Genomic DNA, 22,198 nt, shown 5'->3' on the forward strand with positions numbered 1-22,198 from the left:
AACAGTATCTGTGAAGCATAGTAAATTGGAGTCTAATAAAGTGAGTTGGCCTGTAGAAGAATTTAGTTTAAGATAAAGTTGACACTTGAAAGTAGTAGGAAGAGGAAAAATGAATCACTGAAAAGTCCTGAAAAAATGTTTTAATTATTGAGTGGGGGAAGAAAGTTCAATTCCTTACCTCATACCATTTAATACTCCTGCCCTCAACTGGGCCTGTGGCCTCTAGTCCAGAGACAATGTGTTTTATTTGATTCAGGGAATAAATCTCCCATTCTGCTGTTCCAAGAGTCAGAAATGATCTGAGAGGAGTTCCCGTAGTGGCGCAGTGGTTAACGAATCTGACTAGGAACCATGAGGTTGCGGGTTCGGTCCCTGCCCTTGCTCAGTGGGTTAAGGATCCGGCGTTGCTGTGAGCTGTGGTGTAGGTTGCAGACGCGGCTCGGATCCCACGTTGCTGTGGCTCTGGCGTAGGCCGGAGACTACAGCTCTGATTAGACCCCTAGCCTGGGAACCTCCATATGCCGAGGGAGCGGCCCAAAGAAATAGCAAAAAGACAAAAAAAAAACAAAAAACAAAAAAAAAAACCAAAAAAAAAAAAAAACAAACAAAAAAGGAATTATCTGAGAACCTGACTGATTTAGATTTTCAACTAATGTTAGATGTTTGAATATTTCATTCCTTTTTTTTTTTTTTTTTTGTCTTTTTGCCTTTTCTAGGGCCGTTCCCTCGGCATATGGAGGTTCCCAGGCTAGGGGTCGAATCGGAGCTGTAGCTGCCAGCCTACGCCAGAGCCACAGCAACTCGGGATCCGAGCTGTGTCTGCAACCTACACCACAGCTCACGGCAACGCCAGATCCTTAACCCACTGAGCAAGGCCAGGGATCGAACCCACAACCTCATGGTTCCTAGTCGGATTCATTAACCACTGAGCCACAATGGGAACTCCTGAATATTTCATTCCTTTTTATTGCTGAGTAGCATTTCGTTGTATGGATCTATCACAATCTGTGTATCAGTTTATCAATTAATGGACATGAGTTATTTCAGTTTCAGGCTATTATAAATAAAGCTGTTAAGAATATATATTTATATATTATTTATTAAAATATATAAATATTTTATATAAATTATATATAAGCATAAATTATATATCATAAACATAAGTATAAATATTATTTTATATTAATATTAGATAATGTATAGTTATATTATTAAATATAAAAATATAATATATTTATAAATATGTTATAAGTAAGTATTATAAATATATAAAGATTATATATAAATATATGTAAGTCTCTGTTATCAATGTGCTGTTATTTCTCTTGAATAAATATCTAGAGTGGAATGTCTGGATTGTATGGTAGTTGTATGTGTAACTTTTTTTTCCCTTATTTTTGGCCATACTTGGGGCCATGCAGAAGTTCCTGAGCCAGGGCTCCACCCATGCTACATGCTACAGCAGACCAGAGCTACTGCAAGTGACCATGATGGATACTTGACCTGTTGAGCCACATGGGAACTCCCATTTAACTTTTTAAGGAACTGCAAAATACCTTTCCAGAGTGGTTGTTTCATTTCATGTGTCTGTCTTCAGTGTGTAAGAGCTGTAGTTGATTTACATCCCTGTCAGCATTGGTAGGTGAAGTCTTTTTAATCAGCACCATTATGATAGGAGTCGTATCTCATGATTTTTTTTTGCGTTTCTCTAAAGGCGGATGATGTTGAGCACCTTTTCGTGTTCTTACTTGCCATCTGTGTATCTTCTTTGTTGAAGTATCTATTCAAATCTTTTGCCCACTTTTTAAAAAAACTCATTGATTTTCTTATTACTGCATTTTGAGGGTTTCATCTATTCCCAAAGAATATATCAGAAAATGTGATTTGCAACTTTTTTTATCCCAGTCTATTTGCTTTTCATTCTAACAGTGTCTTTGAAGAGCATGAGCTCTTAATTTTGCTGAAGTCCAATTTGTCAAATTTTCTTTTTGAAAAATACGCTTTTGGTATCATATCTAAACAAATCTTTGAGTAACTCAAGATCACAAAAATTTTCCCATACATTCTCTTTTAGAAGTTTTATGGTTTTAGGCTTTGGTTTTAGATCTGTGGTTTATTTTATTTTATTTATTTATTTTGGTCTTTTTAGGGCCGCATCTGTAGCATATGGAGGTTCCCAGGCCAAGGGTCAAATTGGAGCTACAGCCGCTGGCCTATGCCACAGCCATAGCAAAGCCATGTCTGCGACCTACACCACAGCTCACTGCAACACCAAATCCTTAACCCACTGAGCAAGGTCAGGGATCGAACCCATGTCCTCATGGATACTAGTCTGGTTAGTTAACCGCTGAGCCAGGACTGGAATTCTTCTGTGGTTTATTTTTAAGTGAATTTTTGTATACAGTGTTGTGAGGTCATCCCTTTTTGTTTTGTATTTAGTATAGCCTAAGGATATCTGTTTGTCTCAGCACAGTTTTTTGGTAAAACTGTTCTTTCTTTAATGAACTGCTATTGCATCTTTGTCAAAAATCAGTTGTATCTATATGTTGCTTTCAGTGAATTTTCTATTTCTCTGTTCTTTTCAAATGATCTATCTTTAATATCATACTACCTGTCTTGTTTATCATAGATTTGTCATAGTCTTGAAATCATATAGTATAAGTATCCAACTTTGTACTTCTTTTTCAAAATTGCTTGGCTATTCCTAGATCCTTTGTATTTCCATGGGAATTTTAGAATTAGTGAATTTCTACAAAAAACTTGCTGGGATTTTGATTGTATTGCATTAAGTCTAAATTTGTGGAAAATTAACATTGTAACGTTTATGATCCATGAACTAGAAATTATCTCACCATTTGTGTAGGTCCTCTTTAATTTCTCAAAGCAGTATTTTGTAGTTTTCAGTGTACAATTTTGCACAATTTTGTCAGATTTATTTTTAAGTATTTAATATTTTTCCTGCTACTATAAATGATATTAAAAAATTTTGATTTCTTTTTTTTTTTTGTCTTTTTTTTTGTCTTTTTTTGTCTTTTGTTGTTGTTGTTGTTGCTATTTCTTGGGCCGCTCCCGCGGCATATGGAGGTTCCCAGGCTAGGGGTCGAATCGGAGCTGTAGCCACCAGCCTACGCCAGAGCCACAGCAACGCGGGATCCGAGCCGCGTCTGCAACCTACACCACAGCTCACGGCAACGCCGGATCGTTAACCCACTGAGCAAGGGCAGGGACCGAACCCACAACCTCACGGTTCCTAGTCGGATTCGTTAACCACTGCGCCACGACGGGAACTCCCCAAATTTTGATTTCTGATTGTTCTTTGCTAGCATGCAGAAATACAGCTGAATTTTATTTATGAGTTGTTTTCTACAAACTTTCTAAACTCTCTTTTTTGGTTGTGTTTTTTTGGAGGAAGCTTTTCTTATTTTAAAACATTTTATGTTGAAATAATTTTAGATTTACAGATATATTGTGAAGAAAGTTCAGAGAGTTCCCTATATTTTTTACACAGTGTCTGCTAATTAAACACAATTTTAAATTTAGTAGCTTTTTTGGTAAATTTCATAGAATTTTTTTGCATACCTGTTTGTTCTCTTCAAATATAGATTTTCTTCTTTCCTTAAAATCTTCACATGTTATATTTCTTTTTCTTGTCCCTGCATTTCTAGCCACTATGTTAGCTAGAATCCCCAGTACATTTTTTTTTTTTTTGCACTGGTTGCATTATAGTTAACTGATGGTACATGACAAGGTAGGGCTCTCTGAGCCTTACTCATTCTTCAAGTGGTCTTGAGTTGAAACTGTATTGAGAATAGGAAATTATCAGTGTGCTGGTGGGTCAGGTTGGGGCAAGGACTCCCCAGCAGCTGAAGGCATCTCTATTCCTCCCATGTTCACACTGTGGCTGGTGGTCTAGAGGGCTTTTACTCCTTGGAAGCCGTGTCGACCAGTCAGTCCACTGCCCTGTTACTGTAGCCACATTCGTTGTCCTACCAGGAAGTGAGCTTGAGAAAGTGGTTACTGAGGGCAGTGCAGGCCCCAGTATCAAAGGTGAGAGAGTAGATGTCATTGTTAAAGTTGTAGTGGAGAACAAGATTTTCGGTGTAGACCAGGATGTCTTCTAGTGGGCTCGCTAATGCTTGCTTCACTACCTTTTTGATGTCATTATATTTGAAAGCTTTCTCCAGATGGCAGGTCAGATCTATGACCACCATAATGGTAGTAGGGTCACAGAAGGCTGTGCCAGTGAGCTCAGGGATGACCTTGCCAACAGTCTTAGCAGTGCCAGTAGATGCACATATGATGTTTTGGGCAACTCCGTCGCTGTCACTATCTAGTTTCCCAGAGGTGCCATTGATGGTCATTCTTCTGGATGGCAGTGGTCATCAACTGTGGTCATGAGTCAGCCTGTGATGCCAGGTTGTCATGGTTGCCTTGGCCGGGGGCAGGGGAGGCTAAGCAGTTGATGATGCATTGCTGACAATCTTGAGGGAATTAATATACTTCTTATGGTTTATGCCTACCACAAACATAGGGGCAATAGCAGAAGGGGCAGAGATGATGATGCTTTTGGCTGCACCCATCAAGTGGAGCCTACGCTACTTCAAGTATTGAAGACATGAGTGGACTCCACCATGTATCCAGCAGCAGTATCGCCCCATTAGATGTTGGCAGGATCTCATTTCTGGAAGTTGGAGATGGGCTTGATGACAGGCTTCCCATCCTCAACCTTGCCTGTGGCATCAAACTTGCCTTAGGTAGAAACCTATTGGAACATGTAAACCATGTAGCTGAGGTCTATGAAGTGTCATTGATGGAAATATTTTCCACTTTTTTTGAAAGAAAGCAATATTTAGTGAAAGTTATAAAGAAAATAGTTCCAGAAACAGAAGTGATTTCAAGAATACTTGGGAAATTTTACAGTATGGGCATGGTAGGGGCATACTTGTAGTGCAAAATAATTTTCAGTGGATATGTCTACAAAAAAGTAGAGCAACTGAATGTACCAACTTACATTTTACTCCAAGTTTTCAACATATTAACTACTAACTTGAACAGAGTCTAACACTCACATTTATGCATGTGGCTTGCAATTGATTGCTGTACAAGCAGGAAATTTGAGCAATTTATAAAGTCATCATCAATCTAATGCTAGAAAAATCGTTATCGTATTATCTTCCTTCTTCATTTTTCACTTATTTTTCCTTCTTCTTCCTCTCTCTATCTTTCTTGGTCTTTCTCTAGCAATCCCCCCCACCACCTCTTTTTTTCTTTTTAGAGCTGTATCTGCAGCAAATGGAAGTTCCCAGGCTAGGGATCAAATTGGAGTTGCAGCTGAGGGCCTACGCCACAGCCATAGCAATGCTGGATCTGAGCCACATCTGCAACCTACACCACAGCTTGCCACAATACTGTATCCTTAACCCACTGAATGAGGCCAGGGATGGAACCATGTCCTCACAGGTACTATGTGGGATTCTTAACCCCCCGAGTAACAGTGGAAACTCCCAATTCCTCCCTTTTTAATTAACCATGCCAGGATCTTGGGATTAGGATTAGGGTGTTGTCTTCCATGAAAATACACCATTCCACCTGGGAGGTTACTTAATGAGCCTGACATTCTGTAAAAAATTAGTAATTTAAGTCACAAAGATATATTGTATAGCATAGGGAATATAGACAATATTTTATAATAACTATAAATGGAATATAACCTTTAAAATTTGTGAATCACCATATTGTACACCTTTAGCTTATGTAATATTGTCCTTCAGTTTAAAAAAAGAAGAAAGGACACCTATGGTCAATTATCTTTGACAAGGGAGGCAAGAACATAAAATGGGAAAAAGAAAGTCTATTCAGCAAGCATTGCTGGGAAACCTGGACAGCTGCATGCAAAGCAATGAAACGAGAACACACCCTCACACCATGCACAAAAATAAACTCAAAATGGCTGAAAGACTTAAATATATGACAGGCCACCATCAAACTCCTAGAAGAAAACATAGGCAAAACACTCTCTGACATCAACATCATGAATATTTTCTCAGGTCAGTCTCCCAAAGCAATAGAAACTAGAGCAAAAATAAACCCATGGGACCTCATCAAACTGAAAAGCTTTTGCACAGCAAAGGAAACCCAAAAGAAAGCAAAAAGACAACTTTCAGAATGGGAGAAAATAGTTTCAAATGATGCAACCGACAAGGGCTTAATCTCTAGAATATACAAGCAACTTATACAACCCAACAGCAAAAAAGCCAATCAATCAATGGAAAAATGGGCAAAAGACCTGAATAGACATTTCTCCAAAGAAGATATACAGATGGCCAGCAAACACATGAGAAAATGCTCAACATCATTGATTATAAGAGAAATGCAAATCAAAACGACCATGAGATACCACCTCACACCAGTCAGAATGGCCATCATTAATAAGTCCACAAATAACAAGTGCTGGAGGGGCTGTGGAGAAAAGGGAACCCTCCTGCACTGTTGGTGGGAATGTAAACTGGTACAACCACTATGGAGAACAGTTTGGAGATACCTTCAAAATCTATACATAGAACTTCCATATGACCTCGCAATCCCACTCTTGGGCATCTATCCGGACAAAACTCTACTTAAAAGAGACACATGCACCCGCATATTCATTGCAGCACTATTCACAATAGCCAGGACATGGAAACAACCCAAATGTCCATCGACAGAGGATTGGATTCGGAAGATGTGGTATATATACCCAATGGAATACTACTCAGCCATAAAAAAAGGATGACATAATGCCATTTGCAGCAACATGGATGGAACTAGAGAATCTCATCCTGAGTGAAATGAGCCAGAAAGACAAAGACAAATACCATATGATATCACTTATAACTGGAATCTAATATCCAGCACAAATGAACATCTCCTCAGAAAAGAAAATCATGGACTTGGAGAAGAGACTTGTGGCTGCCTGATGGGAGGGGGAGGGAGTGGGAGGGATCGGGAGCTTGGGCTTATCAGACACAACTTAGAATAGATTTACAAGGAGATCCTGCTGAATAGCATTGAGAACTTTGTCTAGATACTCATGTTGCAGCAGAACAAAGGGTGGGGAAAAAATGTAATTGTAATGTATACATGTAAGGATAACCTGACCCCCTTGCTATACAGTGGGGAAAAAAAAAAAAAAGCAAAAAAAAAAAAAAATAAAAAAAAAGAAAGGTGAAGAAGGGTGACAATAGAATACAATCTTTTATGTAAAAAAGGAAGAGAAAGAATATATGCATTTGCATGAGAAAATTCTGGAAAAGTGCAAAAAGTTTTTTAGGTGGTTGCTTGGGAGGAGGACATGAGCTTAGGGATGAGACTTTCCTCTGTAAACCTTTATGTGCTGTTTTGTTTTTTGAATAATGTGAATGTATGTATTTCTTATTGAAATGTAATATACATGTATATGTGTGTATTTATATAAATATACAAACTTTTGAATTAAAATTTATTTTAAAAATAAGGTTATTCTATTTGTATGATATATATATAATTTTTAACAAATTTAAGTGTATTTGATTTATAGTGTTGTGTAAGATTCAGGTATATAGCAAAGTGATTGTTTTACATATTTGTATTACATTACATATAGAATATTACATTGTTTTTTCAGATTCTTTTTCAGTATAGGTTATTACAAGGTATTGAGTATAATTCTCTGTGTTGTACAGTAGGTCCTTGTTGGTTGGTTATCTATTTTATATATAGTAGTATGTATATGTTAATCGCAAACTCCTAATTTATCCATCCCCTTCCTTTCCCCTTTGCTAATTATAGTTTGTTTTCTGTATCTCTGAGTCTATTTCTGTTTTGCAAATATGTTAATTTGTATCACTTTTTAAAATTCTACATATAAACAATATCATTTAATATTTGCCTTTTCTGTCTGACTAACTTCACTTAGTATTGTGATCTCTAGTTGTGTCTGTGTTGCTGCAAATGGCATTATTTATAATTAATTCTTTTTATGGCTGAATAATACTATCCCATTATACACACACACACAAACACACGCACACACACACACCCCTTTTGTATCCATTCATCTGTCAGTGGACATTTAGGTAGCTTCCATGTATTGGCTATTGTAAATAGTGCTATAATGAACATTGGGGTATGTATATAATTTTGAATTATAGTTTTCTCCAGACATATGCCCAGAAGTGGGATTGCAGGATCATATGGTAACTCTATTTTTAGTTTTTTAAGGAACCTCCATACTGTTTTCCATAGTGGCTGTAGCAATTTACATTCCTACCAACAATGTAGGAGGGTTCCTTTTTCTCCATACCCTCTCCAGCATTTATTATTTCTAGACTTTTTGATGATGGCCATTCTGACCAATGTGAAGTGATACTTCATTGTAGTTTGATTTACATTTCTCTAATAATTAGCGATATTGAGCATCTTTTCATGTGTTTATTGACCGTCTGTATGTCCTCTTTGGAGAAATGTCTATTTAGGTCTTCTGTCCTTTTTTTTTTTTTTTTTTTTTGATTGCATTGTTTGTTTATTTGTTTGTTTTGTATTAAGCTTATGAGCTCTGTATATTTTGGAAATTAGTCCCACATTTTTCACTTTGCCAGAGTTAAAAGTAGCTCTGGTGACCAGGCATCTGATATAGACAAATCCATTTGCTCCAGTTTTCATTATCATATCTCAGGGAAGCAGCTGGCACTGGACAGGAAGATGCAGCTGTCTGTTGAATGAACAAAAGCAGAGAGCCCCCAGAAACATGTTGAATAGAAGTGGAAAACAGATGTATTTGCTCTGCTCTTGATCTTAAGTAGAATATATTCCATCTTTCATCAAGATGGTGTTAGCTGTAAGTTTTTGTAGATATCTTTTTAGGTTGATGAAGTTTTCTTCTATTCCCAGTTTACTAACAGGTTTTTTTTTTTTTTTTTTTTTTTTTTTTGGTTAGGAACTGATGTTGGAGTTTGACAAATACCATTTCCATATCTGTTGAAATAATCATGATTTTTTTTTAGTCTATTACTATAGTAATTTATGGGAGTTCCTGTTGTGGCTCAGTGGTTAATGAACCTGACTAGTATCCATTGAGGATACAGGTTTGATCCCTGGCCTTGCTCAGTGGGTTAAGGATCCCATGTGGCCGTGAGCTGTGGTGTGAGCTGGCAGCTGGAGCTCTGATTCGACCCCTACCCTGGAAACCTCCATATGCCTAAAAAGACAACAAACAAACCAAAAAACCCAGTAGTTTATGATGTTAAAACAAATTTGCACTCCTGGAGTAAACTCCATTTCATCATGATGAAAATATCCTTTTTCTGTATTGTTGGATTCAACTGCTAGAATTTTACTGAGAATTTTTGCATCTATATTTAGGCATGGCATATTGATCTGTAGTTCTTTTCTGTTATGTTTTTGGTCTCTTAGAATACTGATCTTGGAGTTCCTATTGTGGTGCAGGGAAACGAATCCCACTAGTATCCATGAGGATGCAGGTTTGATCCCTGGCCTCACTCAGTGGTTCGGGGATCTGGCATTGCTGTGAGCTGTGGTGTAGGTTGCAGATGCAGCTTGGGTATGGTTTTACTGCGGCTGTGGCATAGGCTGGCAGCTGCATTTGACCCCTAGTTTGGAAACTTCCATATGCGGTGGGTGCAACTCTAAAAAGCAAAAAACAAAATAGAATACTGGTCTTATAGAATGTTAGGCAGTATTTGTGTCTCTTCAATATTTTGGAATGTTTTTTTGTAGAACTGATATTACTTTTTCCTTAAATATCTAGCAGAATTCCCTGTTGAAGCCATCTGGACCTGGAGGTTTTTTTTTGTTTGTTTGTTTGTTTGTTTGTTTTTGTGGGGAATGTTTGTAACTACAAGTTCAAATTCAACTTCTTTAATAGAGGTAGGGCTGTTCAGGTTATCCATTTTTTAAAAAATGAGTTTTGGTAATTTGTGTTTTTCAAGAAACTTGCCCATTTCATCTAGGTTTTCTAATTTATTTGCATAAAGTTATTAATAATTTTCTTCTACCGTTCATATGTTTATATATTGATATTCTGTAGTGATATCTCTTTGCTCATAATGCAATTAAACACTTTTTGACTTAATTGATTTTCTCTATTGTTACCCTGTATACTCTCATTGCTTTCTGCTCTGGTCTTTATTATTTCTTTCTTCTTATTTTGGGGTTAATATGCTCTTCTTTTTCTTAAAGAGGAAACTGAGGTCATTAATTTGAGACCTTTCTCTGATCTATTAGTGTCATTTTAATACTAAAAATTTTCCTTTAGGTACGACTTTAGTTGCATCCCCAAAGTTCTGATATTTTGTGTTTTCTTTCTCTTTCAGTTGTACTTTTAAAAACTTTTTCAATATCTCATTTGATTTATGTATTATTTAGTTTCTAATAGTTGTGAATATTACAGATACCTTTCTGTGAATGGTTTTTAATTTAATTTTGTTGGAGTCAGAGAACATATTTTGTGTGATTTGAATCTTGTAGATTTATTGAGATTTGTTTTATGATCCTCACTATGGTATATCTTGGTAAATGTCCTGTGTTCACTGGAAAACAATATGTATTCTGCTATTTTTGGGTAAATGTTCTATAAATGTTAGGTCAAGTTGGTTGGTGGTGTTTTTCAAGTCTTGTATGATTTTCTGTTTATATACTCTATCAATTATTGAGAGAAGGATGTTGAAATCTCTTAAGTATAAGTGGATAGGTTTATTTCTCTTTGCGGTTATATCAGTTTTTGCTTCATATATTTTGCAGTTCTTTATTAGATGCAAAGAACATTTAGGATTATTATGTTCTTTGATAAATTGACCTCTTTATCATTCTGAAATGACTTTCCTTTACCACTTGCAACATTCTTTGCTCTGGAATCTGGTTTGTTCAATGTTAATATAGTTATTCAGCTTTCTTTTGATTAATGTTAGTATGATTTTTCTGTCATTTTGATCTTTTTGTATCTTTTTAAAGTGAATTTCTTATAGTGAGTGTAAAGTTGGTCTTACTTTCTTTAATCCAGTATGGAGATTTTTCCTTTATTAAACTGGAGTGGTTAGAGCATTGATAATTGATTTAATTACTGATATGATTATGTTTAAAGTTACCATCTAACAGTTGGTTTTGTATTTGTCTCAACTATTCTTTGTTCTTCTTTTCTGCTTTTTTTTCTTTTCCCTCTTTTAGATTATTTTTTTATAATTACATGGATTATTTTAAATAAGTACATTGCATTTGTTTCAACATTTGTTTTACTTATGGCTTATTTACTCATTACAAATTATCCTTTAATTTTTAAATTTATATAGTTTAACACACATTTATTAAATAGCTATTGTGGTTCTCTTGTAGCTCAGCAAGTTAAGGACCTGGCATTGTCACTGCAGTGGCTTGGGTTGCTGCTGTGGCATGGATTTGATCCCTGGCCCGGGAACTTCCACATGCAGTGGGAGTGGCCAAAAAAAAAAAAGATAGCAGTTGTATCGAGCATTTAGAGAAGGAGGAATTATTGGTGTTGGTGAATCTTGATCTGGTCTTTGGAGGAATGATAAGATATGATTGGTTGGAGAATCTATTATAGGTTAGTAGAAGGACATGATTAAAGGCATAAGGGTGGAAATTAATAGGACATGGTGGATGAAGTAGCCAGAAGAACAAAAGTACAGAAATTTTAAGAATATAATAAGAGATTGAAAATGCTTCAAGGATCAAATTTTTTTTCTTTTTTGGCCATACCTATAGCATATGGAAGTTCCAGGGGTCAAATATGAGCTGCGGCTGTGAACCATGTCTTTAAACCACTGCTCAGGGCCAGGGATCAAACCTGCAATGTGTCCTTAACCCACTGTGCCACAGTGGGAACTCCTATTTTTTTTTTAATTTAAAAGCATAACAATCTTAATGAAATTGTAAAACATGTGTACATTTTATAACTTTCCAGTTTTAACTGTCACTTTTTTTATTCTCAGGAGGCATGCTGCCATTAAATAAAACAAACCACTGGAGTGAAATAAAGTTAAGATCAAAATGAGGTTAAAACCTTATGATTGACTAATTATATTTGGACATTAATTTCTTTAAGACCTTCTTTATTACCAAATAAATTGTTTAATTCTTATCTGACTTTCCTTCTCTTTGGAACAATTTCCTGTTTCAAATTGTATAATGCTGTCTCTTGGTTTTATTTATTCATGGACAGTTCTCAGTGTCCTTCATATAACCTTTTCCCTTTCCTGGACCCTTCGGTATTGTTAATTATCCATGTTTCTTTTGTCTGTCCCATATTTCTCTTCTTTATCTTTCTTTTTTTTTTTTGTGATATACTTTCCTGTATATTCTCTGACAGTCTCAGTGAGGGCTGGGAGGTTTGTGAGTTGCATTGTACTTGGAACTAGCTATCCAACTCAGGTTTGATTTTTTGTTTTTTTAACTGAAGAGTGATAGATTTTTACTAATCTCAGCCTTTGAGATAAGGTTTCACCTTGCCCCATATACAAATTTTCCACTGAGGTGTTTGCATCTAATGGCCTCCCTCTTACCGAGTTTGCTATCAGGTACTCCCTGGGTTTACCTTCTGTTTAATAATAATTTGTTCTAACAATTTGCTGAACTGTGTTCTAACAAGTATCATAGGTGCTAGTACTGTGTTCTGCTACTGACCTAAGTGCTGTATAGGTGTTGATTCATTTGATTCTCACAACTCTATAAGGTAGTGCTATTATTATCATCTCTATTTTGCAGATGAGGAATTGAAGTTCAGAGAGGTTAAATACCTCATCCAGGGCTACCCCCAGCAAGTAATGGAGCCAGGTTATTGAACTCAGGTAGTCTAACTTCAGAGCCATGCTTCTAACTAGATATTTTCATAGTCTTCTGGAGAGCCTTACTTCTGTGTAAGTATGTCAGATACTTAAAATTCAGTGTCTCCAAACCTGAAGTCCTCATTTGCTTTCCATCTGCACTGTCTTCCCCAAGCAGATTTGCTTCTCTTCACATCTTCATTAATGTTGTCATTTTCCTTTTGGTCATGTAGGCTTTAAATTTGAGTCATTCTGTGCTACTACTTTCTCCTTTCTTCACTTGATGCCAGCATCTTATTGATTTGTCCTTTTAATACCTATCAAATAAGTACATTCTACTCATTTTCATTGTCTCAACTTAGTTTAAGTCAGTTGTGATCTCTCATTTGGATTCTCTTCTTGGAGATGCCTTGTGCTCTCTGGTACTTTAATTATCTTATTACTCTGTAATTGTTAGTTTGTATATCTATCTTCTTCATTAGACTCTGTTCTTATAAAGAAGGATCTCAAATTATGATTTTGTACCCTCAGTGTCTGGCTCAATATGTGGTATACAATTGGTATACAACAAATATTTTGTAACTATATGAATTAGTTTGTAATTAAATGTCAGTTTTTATAATATCAGATAAAGTCATTTTTTGGTCCACTTTTGGAAAGGTGTCTTTCAATGACTTATTTTCTCAAAAGCTATACATAGTTTCTATAATTGTAGTGATCAAGGATAAAATGGACTCATATAATTACATGCTATCTTTAGAATATGTTGTATAATAAAATAATAACTTCGAAACTATTAGAATATTTTATGGTTTGTGATAGTCCAAATCTTTAATTATGTTTTCAAGAATGAAATATGTACTATATTCTTTTGGGAGCAATGGAACAGCATGACATATTTATATTCTTTCCATATGCAAAAATATCTTATAACTTATATAAACCAGTGCCAATTCAGAATGAGTTTGTTAAAAGGCAGGTGATAGGTATCATAAACTTTATTCTTTGGTAAATAATATAATAGTTGAATAGTAATTATATCCAATATTTAAGTGATGGCAAAAAGTGATAGGGAATTTTGGGATCCAGATTTAATGCATAGTAGTGGGCCTGCATATGCTAATAATTTCTCTGCATCAAATAAATGAAGTTATTTTTCTGAGGGGAGGCATGAAAGGTGGCAGTTGTTTTCTCTGTGACTAAAGTTTTTGGAGTTCCTGTCATGGCCCAGCAGAAACGAATCTGCCTAGTATCCGAGAGGACCCAGGTTTGATCCCTGGCCCCCAGCAAGTAATGGAGCCAGGTTATTGCCATGAGCTGTGGTGTAGGTCACAGACATGGCTTGGATCTGGTGTTGCTATGGCTGTGGCATAGGCCAGCAGCTGCAGCCCCTATTTGCTCCCTAGCCTGGGAACCTCCATATGCCGCAGGCATGGCCCTGAAAAAGACTAAAATAAAATAAAATAAAATTTTCATATGCTACACACTGCTGACTGTGAGGCTGTCAGGCTTCTTTTGGCTTTTCAAACCATGATTTTGCTTAACTATTAACTCTGCACTTGTGCTTTATTTGCAGCATCTGGCGAGGCCCCAATGTGAACTGCACAGACAGTTCGGGTTACACTGCTTTACACCATGCAGCCTTAAATGGACATAAGTAAGTGCCACTTATTTGGACTGGACTCTTTGTGTATTTGGTTACATGTAATGAAGTTATTTATGTCTGTCTCCTGTTGCCATGAGTCCCCTGGGCTTAGACGAATTTGGAGTCACCAGATGTTCAACACTTGACAAGCTGAAGGTGGTAGGAATACTGCTGAGGATGATTATGTGCAGAGTGTGAACCAAGTCAAATATCATACAGGGAAAATGGAAGACGTGGCAGGACCATGTAGTCGTATGTACCTTTGATGAGGAAAGGGGATAAACCACTTAATGATACCTCCCTACTTTTTGGGTGTCTTCACCAAATATGGGATCATTCACTAGGAGTGAAATCTTAGTAGAGGCTTGCTGTTTTGAGCCATGAGCATTTACATGAATCCCTTCACAATCCTTAAAACTAAGCTAAAGTTTTTTTTTTTTTATCTGTTTGTCATTCATGGATGGTCCTTTGGGTTCTAAATTGCTTTAACCTATGAATTATATTTCAAATAGTGTGATAGTGTGCAGTATGGAGAGTAAAAGAATGTGTAAGCATAACCGCTGTGTTATTAACAGTGCCTTAGCTAGGTAACCTAATAGTTCAGTGACAGAGTCAAAGTGTGAGGAGTCTTCTCAATGATTCAAATGTTCTGTCCTCCTTCATGAGAAAAAAAGCTGACCCTAGTAGCACAGGGAACTCTACCCAATCTCCTGCGATAATCTGTATGGAAAAAGAATAGATGTGTGTACATGTATAACAGAATCACTTTGTTGAATAGCAGAAATTATCACATCATTGTAACACAACTATGCTTCAATAAAACCTTAAAAAATGAAAAAAAAATGTATAGACAATTAAAAAAAAAATGACCCTCTTCGTGCGTCTCCCCTTCTGTTTTTTCTTTTGCTTTAATGATTCGAGTTAGTTTTTTCAGATCTGGATAATTTCATGTCACTTCAGTTTTTTAGATGTGGTAATTACTACCTTAAAAATGCTTGTTTCCCTTTACTTTCACACCTAACACTTTTTTTCATTCTGTGAATTGAGACACAAGGAACTTAGTTATATTTGATCACGTTTTGATCACGTTTTGTAGCCTTAAAACTCTCATGCAAGAAAAATCATTTTTATCATTACTTATCATTATGACATTTTAAACCTAAAACTTGTTCCACAGATTGAACGTTATCATCTGAATTATGTAAAATATGTTAGTTTCATCACTTAGATTCTTAGTATTATAATTCCCAAATTACGTTTATTTTCATCCAGTCCTTATTATATCAACTTAATCTAACTTAGAAATTTAATTTTGCCAAGTCTCTTAGCTATATTGCTGTCCTTCTATAGAGTGGAAAATGTGTTCAGATCCCTACAATGGGCATCTTTTTTTTTTTTTTTTTTTTTTTTTTTTTTTGTCTTTTCTACGGCTGCACCCATGGCACATGGAGGTTCCCAGACTAAGAGTCTAATTGGAGCTCTAGCGGCTGGCCTATACTGCAGCCACAGCAATACGGGATCTGAGCCACGACTTCGACCTACACCACAGCTCACAGCAACGCTGGATCCTTAACCCACTGAGTAAGGCCAGGGATCGAATCCGCAACCTCGTGCTTCCTAGTTGGATTCATTAACCACTGAGACATGTTGGGAACTCCATACAATGGGAATATTTTAATGAATTAGCATTTATTCTTCTTTGTTCCTGAGTCATCAGGAGCCAAGTTAATTAAATCAGCCCAGGGTATACAATACTAATGGCTTACTTGGTCATCTTGGTTGTGGATTCAGGGTGATACTGTTTCTTAGTTCTGGTTAAGACATACTATCAAATCTAGTGGACAGGAGTTCCCATCGTGGCTCAGTGGTAACAAACCCAACTAGTATCCATGAGGATGCAGATTCGATCGCTAGCCTTGCTCGGTGGGTTAAGGATCCCATGTTGCCATGAGCTGTGTTGTAGGTCACAGTCATGGCTCGGATCCTGAGTTGCTGTGGCTGTGGTGTAGGCAGGCAGCTACAGCTCATATTTGACCCCTAGCCTGGGAACTTCCGCGGGTGTGGCCCTAAAAGATACACACACACACACACACACACAAATCTAATGGACAGAAGATCTTGGGCTTGACCAATTGAGCTATACAACTTTTCTTGTTTTATATCGGCTTGGTGTTATAAGTACTTCTCAAAATAATATTGTTCCCAAATAGACATATCTTTTTTGGTGTGTGGCTCAATATTATCATAAGAGATGGGGATTTGACTATATGTTTTTTAAGATCTCTAATTACAGATGTTCTCTGAGAGTTATTTATCTGCTTTTTAAAAAAAGTCTCAAGGTCTCATTTATGTTTTCTTTTTAACACTTTCTAGAAAGATTTTACTTGGTGTCATTCTAAGAAGGAAAAAAGCAGGAAAATTCTAATCCCATCTCTCCCTCCCTTAACTCATTTAACTAACCTCCTTAGGCCTCATTCTATGTACTGAATACACTGGCTGGATATTTTCATTATTACTTCTAAGTATAACATTTTATGATATATTGTTTTGTTATTATTTGTGGCTCAGTTATGTACTATGATGTTGTAATTCTGAAATTTAGTTTTTTCATCTAGAGTTTGAGATTTCTTGATTTTAAGTTATTTAAGATATCAAAGACTTTTAAAATTAGAGATCATTTATTCTACCATACCTTGTTCACTTCTTTTATTTTATAGATGGAGAAATAAGATCATTCCTGGTTAAGTGGCCACTTACATATTATAAGATGTGGCTGTATCTAGAGTCTTAAGTGTTGTAGTTAGCATATACTTTTACCAGTAATTTATATTACCTCCCCTTTGTGGCTATATGCACATAAGATTCCTAAATTCTTTTTTTTTTTAATGATCAAAGGGACTATTTTATTCATAGCTTCCTCCTTTCTGGTATGAATGCACATCAGGTAACTGAAGAGCTGCGGTTCCTAAATTCATGTTGGTTTTTCTCTGTTACATTATGTATTTCTCGGCTGCCTCCCATTATCATCAAGTAGTGTGTTTGCATGGAATGCTGATTTAAATATTGGCTTAAGAAAAGATATTTGAAGGAGAAAAAAGTGTCATAGAATATACCTTAGAGCCAGAGGAGAATGATTTTTCTTTGTCTTTGTTATTCTCACTTTGCATAGGTAATGAACAATTGATTGCATTGTATTCTTCCCAAGAAAGCTTTAGCAGTCAGCACAGAAACATATAATTTCTATCTTTGTTACTGCCACTGTTGTTATTCATCAGGTCTAGACTGTGTTCATAAACATGATTTCTCGGCTGAAGTTCATAGAATTATAGAACTGGAAGAAAGGTTATAGGGTCCTGTAGTTTATTCTTTGCTTTGGGCATATGCTTTTCCCTTCCCTGCGATATGTAGTTTATGGCCTTCATACTGCAAATTAAGCCTGTATCCTCTTTATTTTGTACATTATATTGGGAGCTCTTATTTATCACTGCTAGTTCATCCACAAATGGAGCAGCATTTTGTACTTGAAATATTTCATATTTCCTAATGAACAATTCATTTACATTTAGCCAAATCAGGATACAATAGAAAATGTACTCTTGGTGATTTCCCTCGTCGTTTGTAATTATAGATTAGGAAATTATTACCTTCAGATGATAGGAAAAATATGGCCAGTAGAACAAAATTCATGAACAGCAATTATAAATAAATTATTTCAATAGATAAGATAGAGATCTTTTTCTCCTTTTCTTTTTTTTTATTTTTTAAAATACAGAGGATTCATTGGCTCGCTCACACATTTCTACTGCCAATTTGATTCCCTTAATTCTCTTCTGAATAGCAATTAGCCAGCTTTCCTTCCTCCCTCCCTCCCTCCTTTTCTTTCCTCTCTCCTTCCCTTTCTCCCTCTTTCCTTTACTTCTTCGTGGCTTTCCTCTTTTCCTCTTTCCCTCTCTTCCTCTGTCCTTTTTTTTTTTTTTGTCTTTTGAGGGCCACACCTGTGGCATATGGAGGTTCCCAGGCTAGCAGTCCATTTGGAGCAGCCACAGCAATGCCAGATCTGAGCTGAGTCTGCGACCTACACCACAGCTCAAAACAATGCCAGATCCTTAACCCACTGAGTGAGGCCAGGGATCAAACCCACAACCTCATGGTTCCTAGTCAGATTGTTTCTGCTGTGCCATGATGGGAACTCCCCTCTTTCCTTTTCCTTCTTCATTCCTTTCCACCCATCTTTTCAAATAATAATCTTATCATTCTCTATAAGGTTTCACTAAACCTGTATATTCTTATTTCATTTTGGTTCTCCTTCTCTTCTTAGCACATTGCACCTTTGCTTTTTTCTTGATAAGTTTCATTTCATAAGCTATGTTGGGTACATTGTAATTTTTGGATACCATTTTGGAAAATGTCAATGCTAAATTGTTATTGTATCTTTGAGATGTGTGTTATTTGATATGTGTGGGGTTATAGTATTTTCTATTATTACTTCTCATTCTTTAAATATTTAATGCTTGACTCCTAGACTCCATTATCTTTAACCAAACTTGTATCTCAAATTGGATCTAGAGTCCAGATGGTAAGCTACCTGCGTAATTTTGATTTGCTCAGAATAGCCTTTCTAATGAAAAAAGGGTATTTGCTCTAAAAATTTGTGTAATCTAATCCATGAAGTTGCTCTTTGAATAACCTACAAATAATCTTTGGTTGATTGCTTCTTTCCTGGATAAGTATATTAACTAGTTAAAATTGCCTTTATTTACTCTATGCAGAGATTGCTTCTTTCCTGGATAAGGATATTAACTAGTTAAAATTGCCTTTATTTACTCTATGCAGAAATCTTTGAGCATGAATTCAGTATATAAAGGAACTCCAATTAGAAAATGGAGCATATCATCCTAAAGTCTTTTGACCATGTCAGACATATTTGCAACTTGGAGCAAAATACATGTCTTTGGTTAATTATAGGGAAACTTGCTGTTGAGGTAAATAAATTTGCAGAATTAATCTTCCCAATGATTTAATTCTGCTCAGAACATATACTGAACTCCTTAAAAGACCTTCATATTAATCAAAGTATTATTTATGTTATCAGAAAACAAAATAAGTTAGCAAAAGTCAATACTTTTAGAATTCCTATTTTTACCTGAATTTAGCATATATTAGCCTCATTACAAAATCTTGCAATGATTTAAATGGGATTATTATTAAATTTATTTGATGTTTTGTTTTGTTCCTGGGAAATGATTTCATCAGCTAAATTTATTTTGGTGTTTTGTTTGGAATATTCCTTCCTCCCTTCACTAAGATTGTTCCACACTGAAGCAAACAGCTTTGAGAATAGGTTTTTTTTGTTTTTGTTTTTGTCTTTTTAGGGCCACACCGGTGGCATGTGGAAGTTCCCAGGCTAGGGATTGAATCGGAGCTGTAGGTGCCCGCCTATGCCACAACCACAGCAATGGCAGATCTGAGCTGCATCTGCAACCTACACCACAGCTCACGGCAGTGCCAGATCCTTAACCCACTGAGCAAGGCCAGGAATCAAACCTGCAGCCTCATGGATGCTATTCAGATTCGTTTCTATGGAGCCACAATGGGAACTCCAAAAATAGTTTTTGATTGTATACAGTTTTACAGTTATATTCATTTTTCATTTGATTCACATCACAACCCTTTGAAACTGGTAGCAGTATGTAATCTCTAAATTCTATTTTAATAATATCTGAAAGAGACAGGTTTTTGTTTGTTTCTTTTGGTCTTTTTACCTTTTCTAGGGCAGCTTCCCACGGCATATGGAGGTTCCCAGGCTAGGTGTCTAATGGGAGCTGTAGCCATTGGCCTACACCACAGCCACAGCAACACCAGATCCAAGAGGCGTCTGCGACCTATACCACAGCTCACGGCAATGCCGGATCCTTAACCCACTGAGCAAGGCCAGGAATCGAACCTGAAACCTCATGGTTCCTAGTCAGATTCGTTAACCACTGCACCATGACGGGAACTCCAGAGACAGGTTATTTTTTAAAAAGTTTTATATATGTGTGTGTGTGTGTATACATTTATTCGTTTTTAGATTCTTTTTCCATATAGATTATCATAGAATGTTGGGTTGAGTTCCCTGTCCTATACTGCAGGTCCCTGTTGGCCAGTCATTCCATATACCACAATGTACATTTGGAAGACAGGTTATTTCAATTGCCAAGGTAAAAGTTAGTAAGTGCTAGTAGGGAGTTGGGACTTGAAACCAGGTCTTTTGGTTCTTAGCTGCTTTTGTTATTCTTTTTTTTTTTTTTTTTTGTCTTCTTGCCTTTTCTTGGGCCGCTTCCACGGCATATGGAGGTTCCCAGGCTAGGGGTCCAAACGGAGCTGTAGCCGCCGGCCTACACTACAGCCACAGCAATGCAGGATCTGAGCCGCATCTGCGACCTAGACCACAGCTCATTGCAGCGCCAGATCCTTAACCCACTGAGCAAGGCCAGGGATTGAACCTGCAACCTCATGGTTCTTAGTCGGATTCGTTAACCAATGAGCCACAACAGGAACTCCTGCTTTTGTTATTCTTAAGCATTAAGTCCTTTTTACTTCTTTACAAATTATTTATCTCATATAGAAGACCTTGTATAATAATTCTTATGAGGCTGAAGAGAGATGAGAAGAGACATAGGAATTGGACAAACTTTAAGTTTCTTTCTGATTTGCAGACTATTTTTTCCAAAGGTGATTTGAAGGAAGCATTTTTATTTTGAAAGGATTTTATTTTTACTTGGGGCATGAACTCATTTTTGTAGAGTGCTTACTATTTATTAGTGTCTTCTCTTTTATAGTCTCTTTTAATGTTCTTACATCTTGAGCAACAGGCATTATTATTATTATTATTATTATTATTATTATTATATTTTCTACAGGAAAGAAAAAGAAAAGTGAGACTAAATAATACTCTAGGGGTCATAGCATTAGATAGTTCGCATAGCTGGGAAATCCAAGTCCTTTAAATTCAGATCTTATAAAATAGTACTGTTTTTGGAAAAGAAATCATAAAATGAGATTTATTTTTATTTTTTCAGAAGTCTTACCATTAGAAATTGCATCAGTGGTAGAACTTGTCTCATAAGTGAATTTCCCTCTTGAAATCATTTCTTAAGCTTGAGGAGGAAGGCAAAAGATTGCGCGAGTATAAACAACATGCGGTCAAAGTGTTTTTGTGCCATGGTTATTTTTCCAACCTCGACCTTACACTGCAGGGTCCCTTTCCTACTACTGCCTTCTCTTTAATATGAACTTTCAGTCCCTTATTCCCATTCTCTATAGGAATGATGTATAAACTCCTCAAATGTCTCTTGGTGGTAAGATAACTTTTGTAAACAGGGAGTTTGCTTGCAACTCAACTCTTCCTTTAGACTAAATCTCAGATACAGGTTATCTGGAAATACTCCCTTTTTAAAAAAGATGAGAAGAGGGAGTTCCCGTCGTGGCTCAGTGGTTAACAAGCCCGACTAGGAACCATGAGGTTGCAGGAACTCAGTGGGTTAAGGATCCGGCGTTGCCATGAGCTGTGGTGTAGATCGCAGTCGCGGCTCGGATCCCGCGTTGCTGTGGCTGTGGCGTAGGCCGGTGAATACAGCTCCGTTTGGACCCCTAGAATGGGAACCCCTATATGCAGTGGGGTGCGGCCCGCAAAAGACAAAAAGAAAAAAAAAGATGAGAAGAGGTATCCTTTTAAATTTTTTTACTTCATTCATTCAGT

At 36.5% G+C, this 22,198-nt stretch overlaps 1 protein-coding gene and 1 pseudogene across 50 annotated transcripts in view; one reads left to right on the forward strand and one right to left on the reverse strand.

The window, feature by feature from the left end:
• ANKS1B (ankyrin repeat and sterile alpha motif domain containing 1B) overlaps positions 1-22,198 on the forward strand; it is a 1,062,966-nt gene that overhangs the window by 148,081 nt on the left and 892,687 nt on the right. For 40 of the 50 annotated variants that reach the window (XR_014804254.1, XR_014804264.1, XR_014804263.1 and 37 more), the window contains one exon: positions 14,389-14,469. Coding sequence is in view for 26 of the 50 variants with exons in the window: in XM_084957460.1 (XP_084813586.1) it covers positions 14,389-14,469 (81 nt within the window). In the remaining 24 variants the exon portion in view is untranslated. Of the gene's footprint in view, positions 1-12,753; positions 12,906-14,388; positions 14,470-22,198 lie in introns of all 50 variants that reach the window. The other 10 variants (XR_014804256.1, XR_014804257.1, XR_014804261.1 and 7 more) reach the window with 1 other exon arrangement.
• LOC110260816 (glyceraldehyde-3-phosphate dehydrogenase-like) lies at positions 3,921-8,685 on the reverse strand (annotated as a pseudogene).

The sequence above is a fragment of the Sus scrofa genome, chromosome 5 (assembly GCF_054392235.1).
Source record: "Sus scrofa isolate SSC_HxYL_T2T_F1_AM1 chromosome 5, Sscrofa_HxYL_maternal_Yorkshire_Landrace_v2.0, whole genome shotgun sequence".
Taxonomy (NCBI): Eukaryota; Metazoa; Chordata; class Mammalia; order Artiodactyla; family Suidae; genus Sus; species Sus scrofa.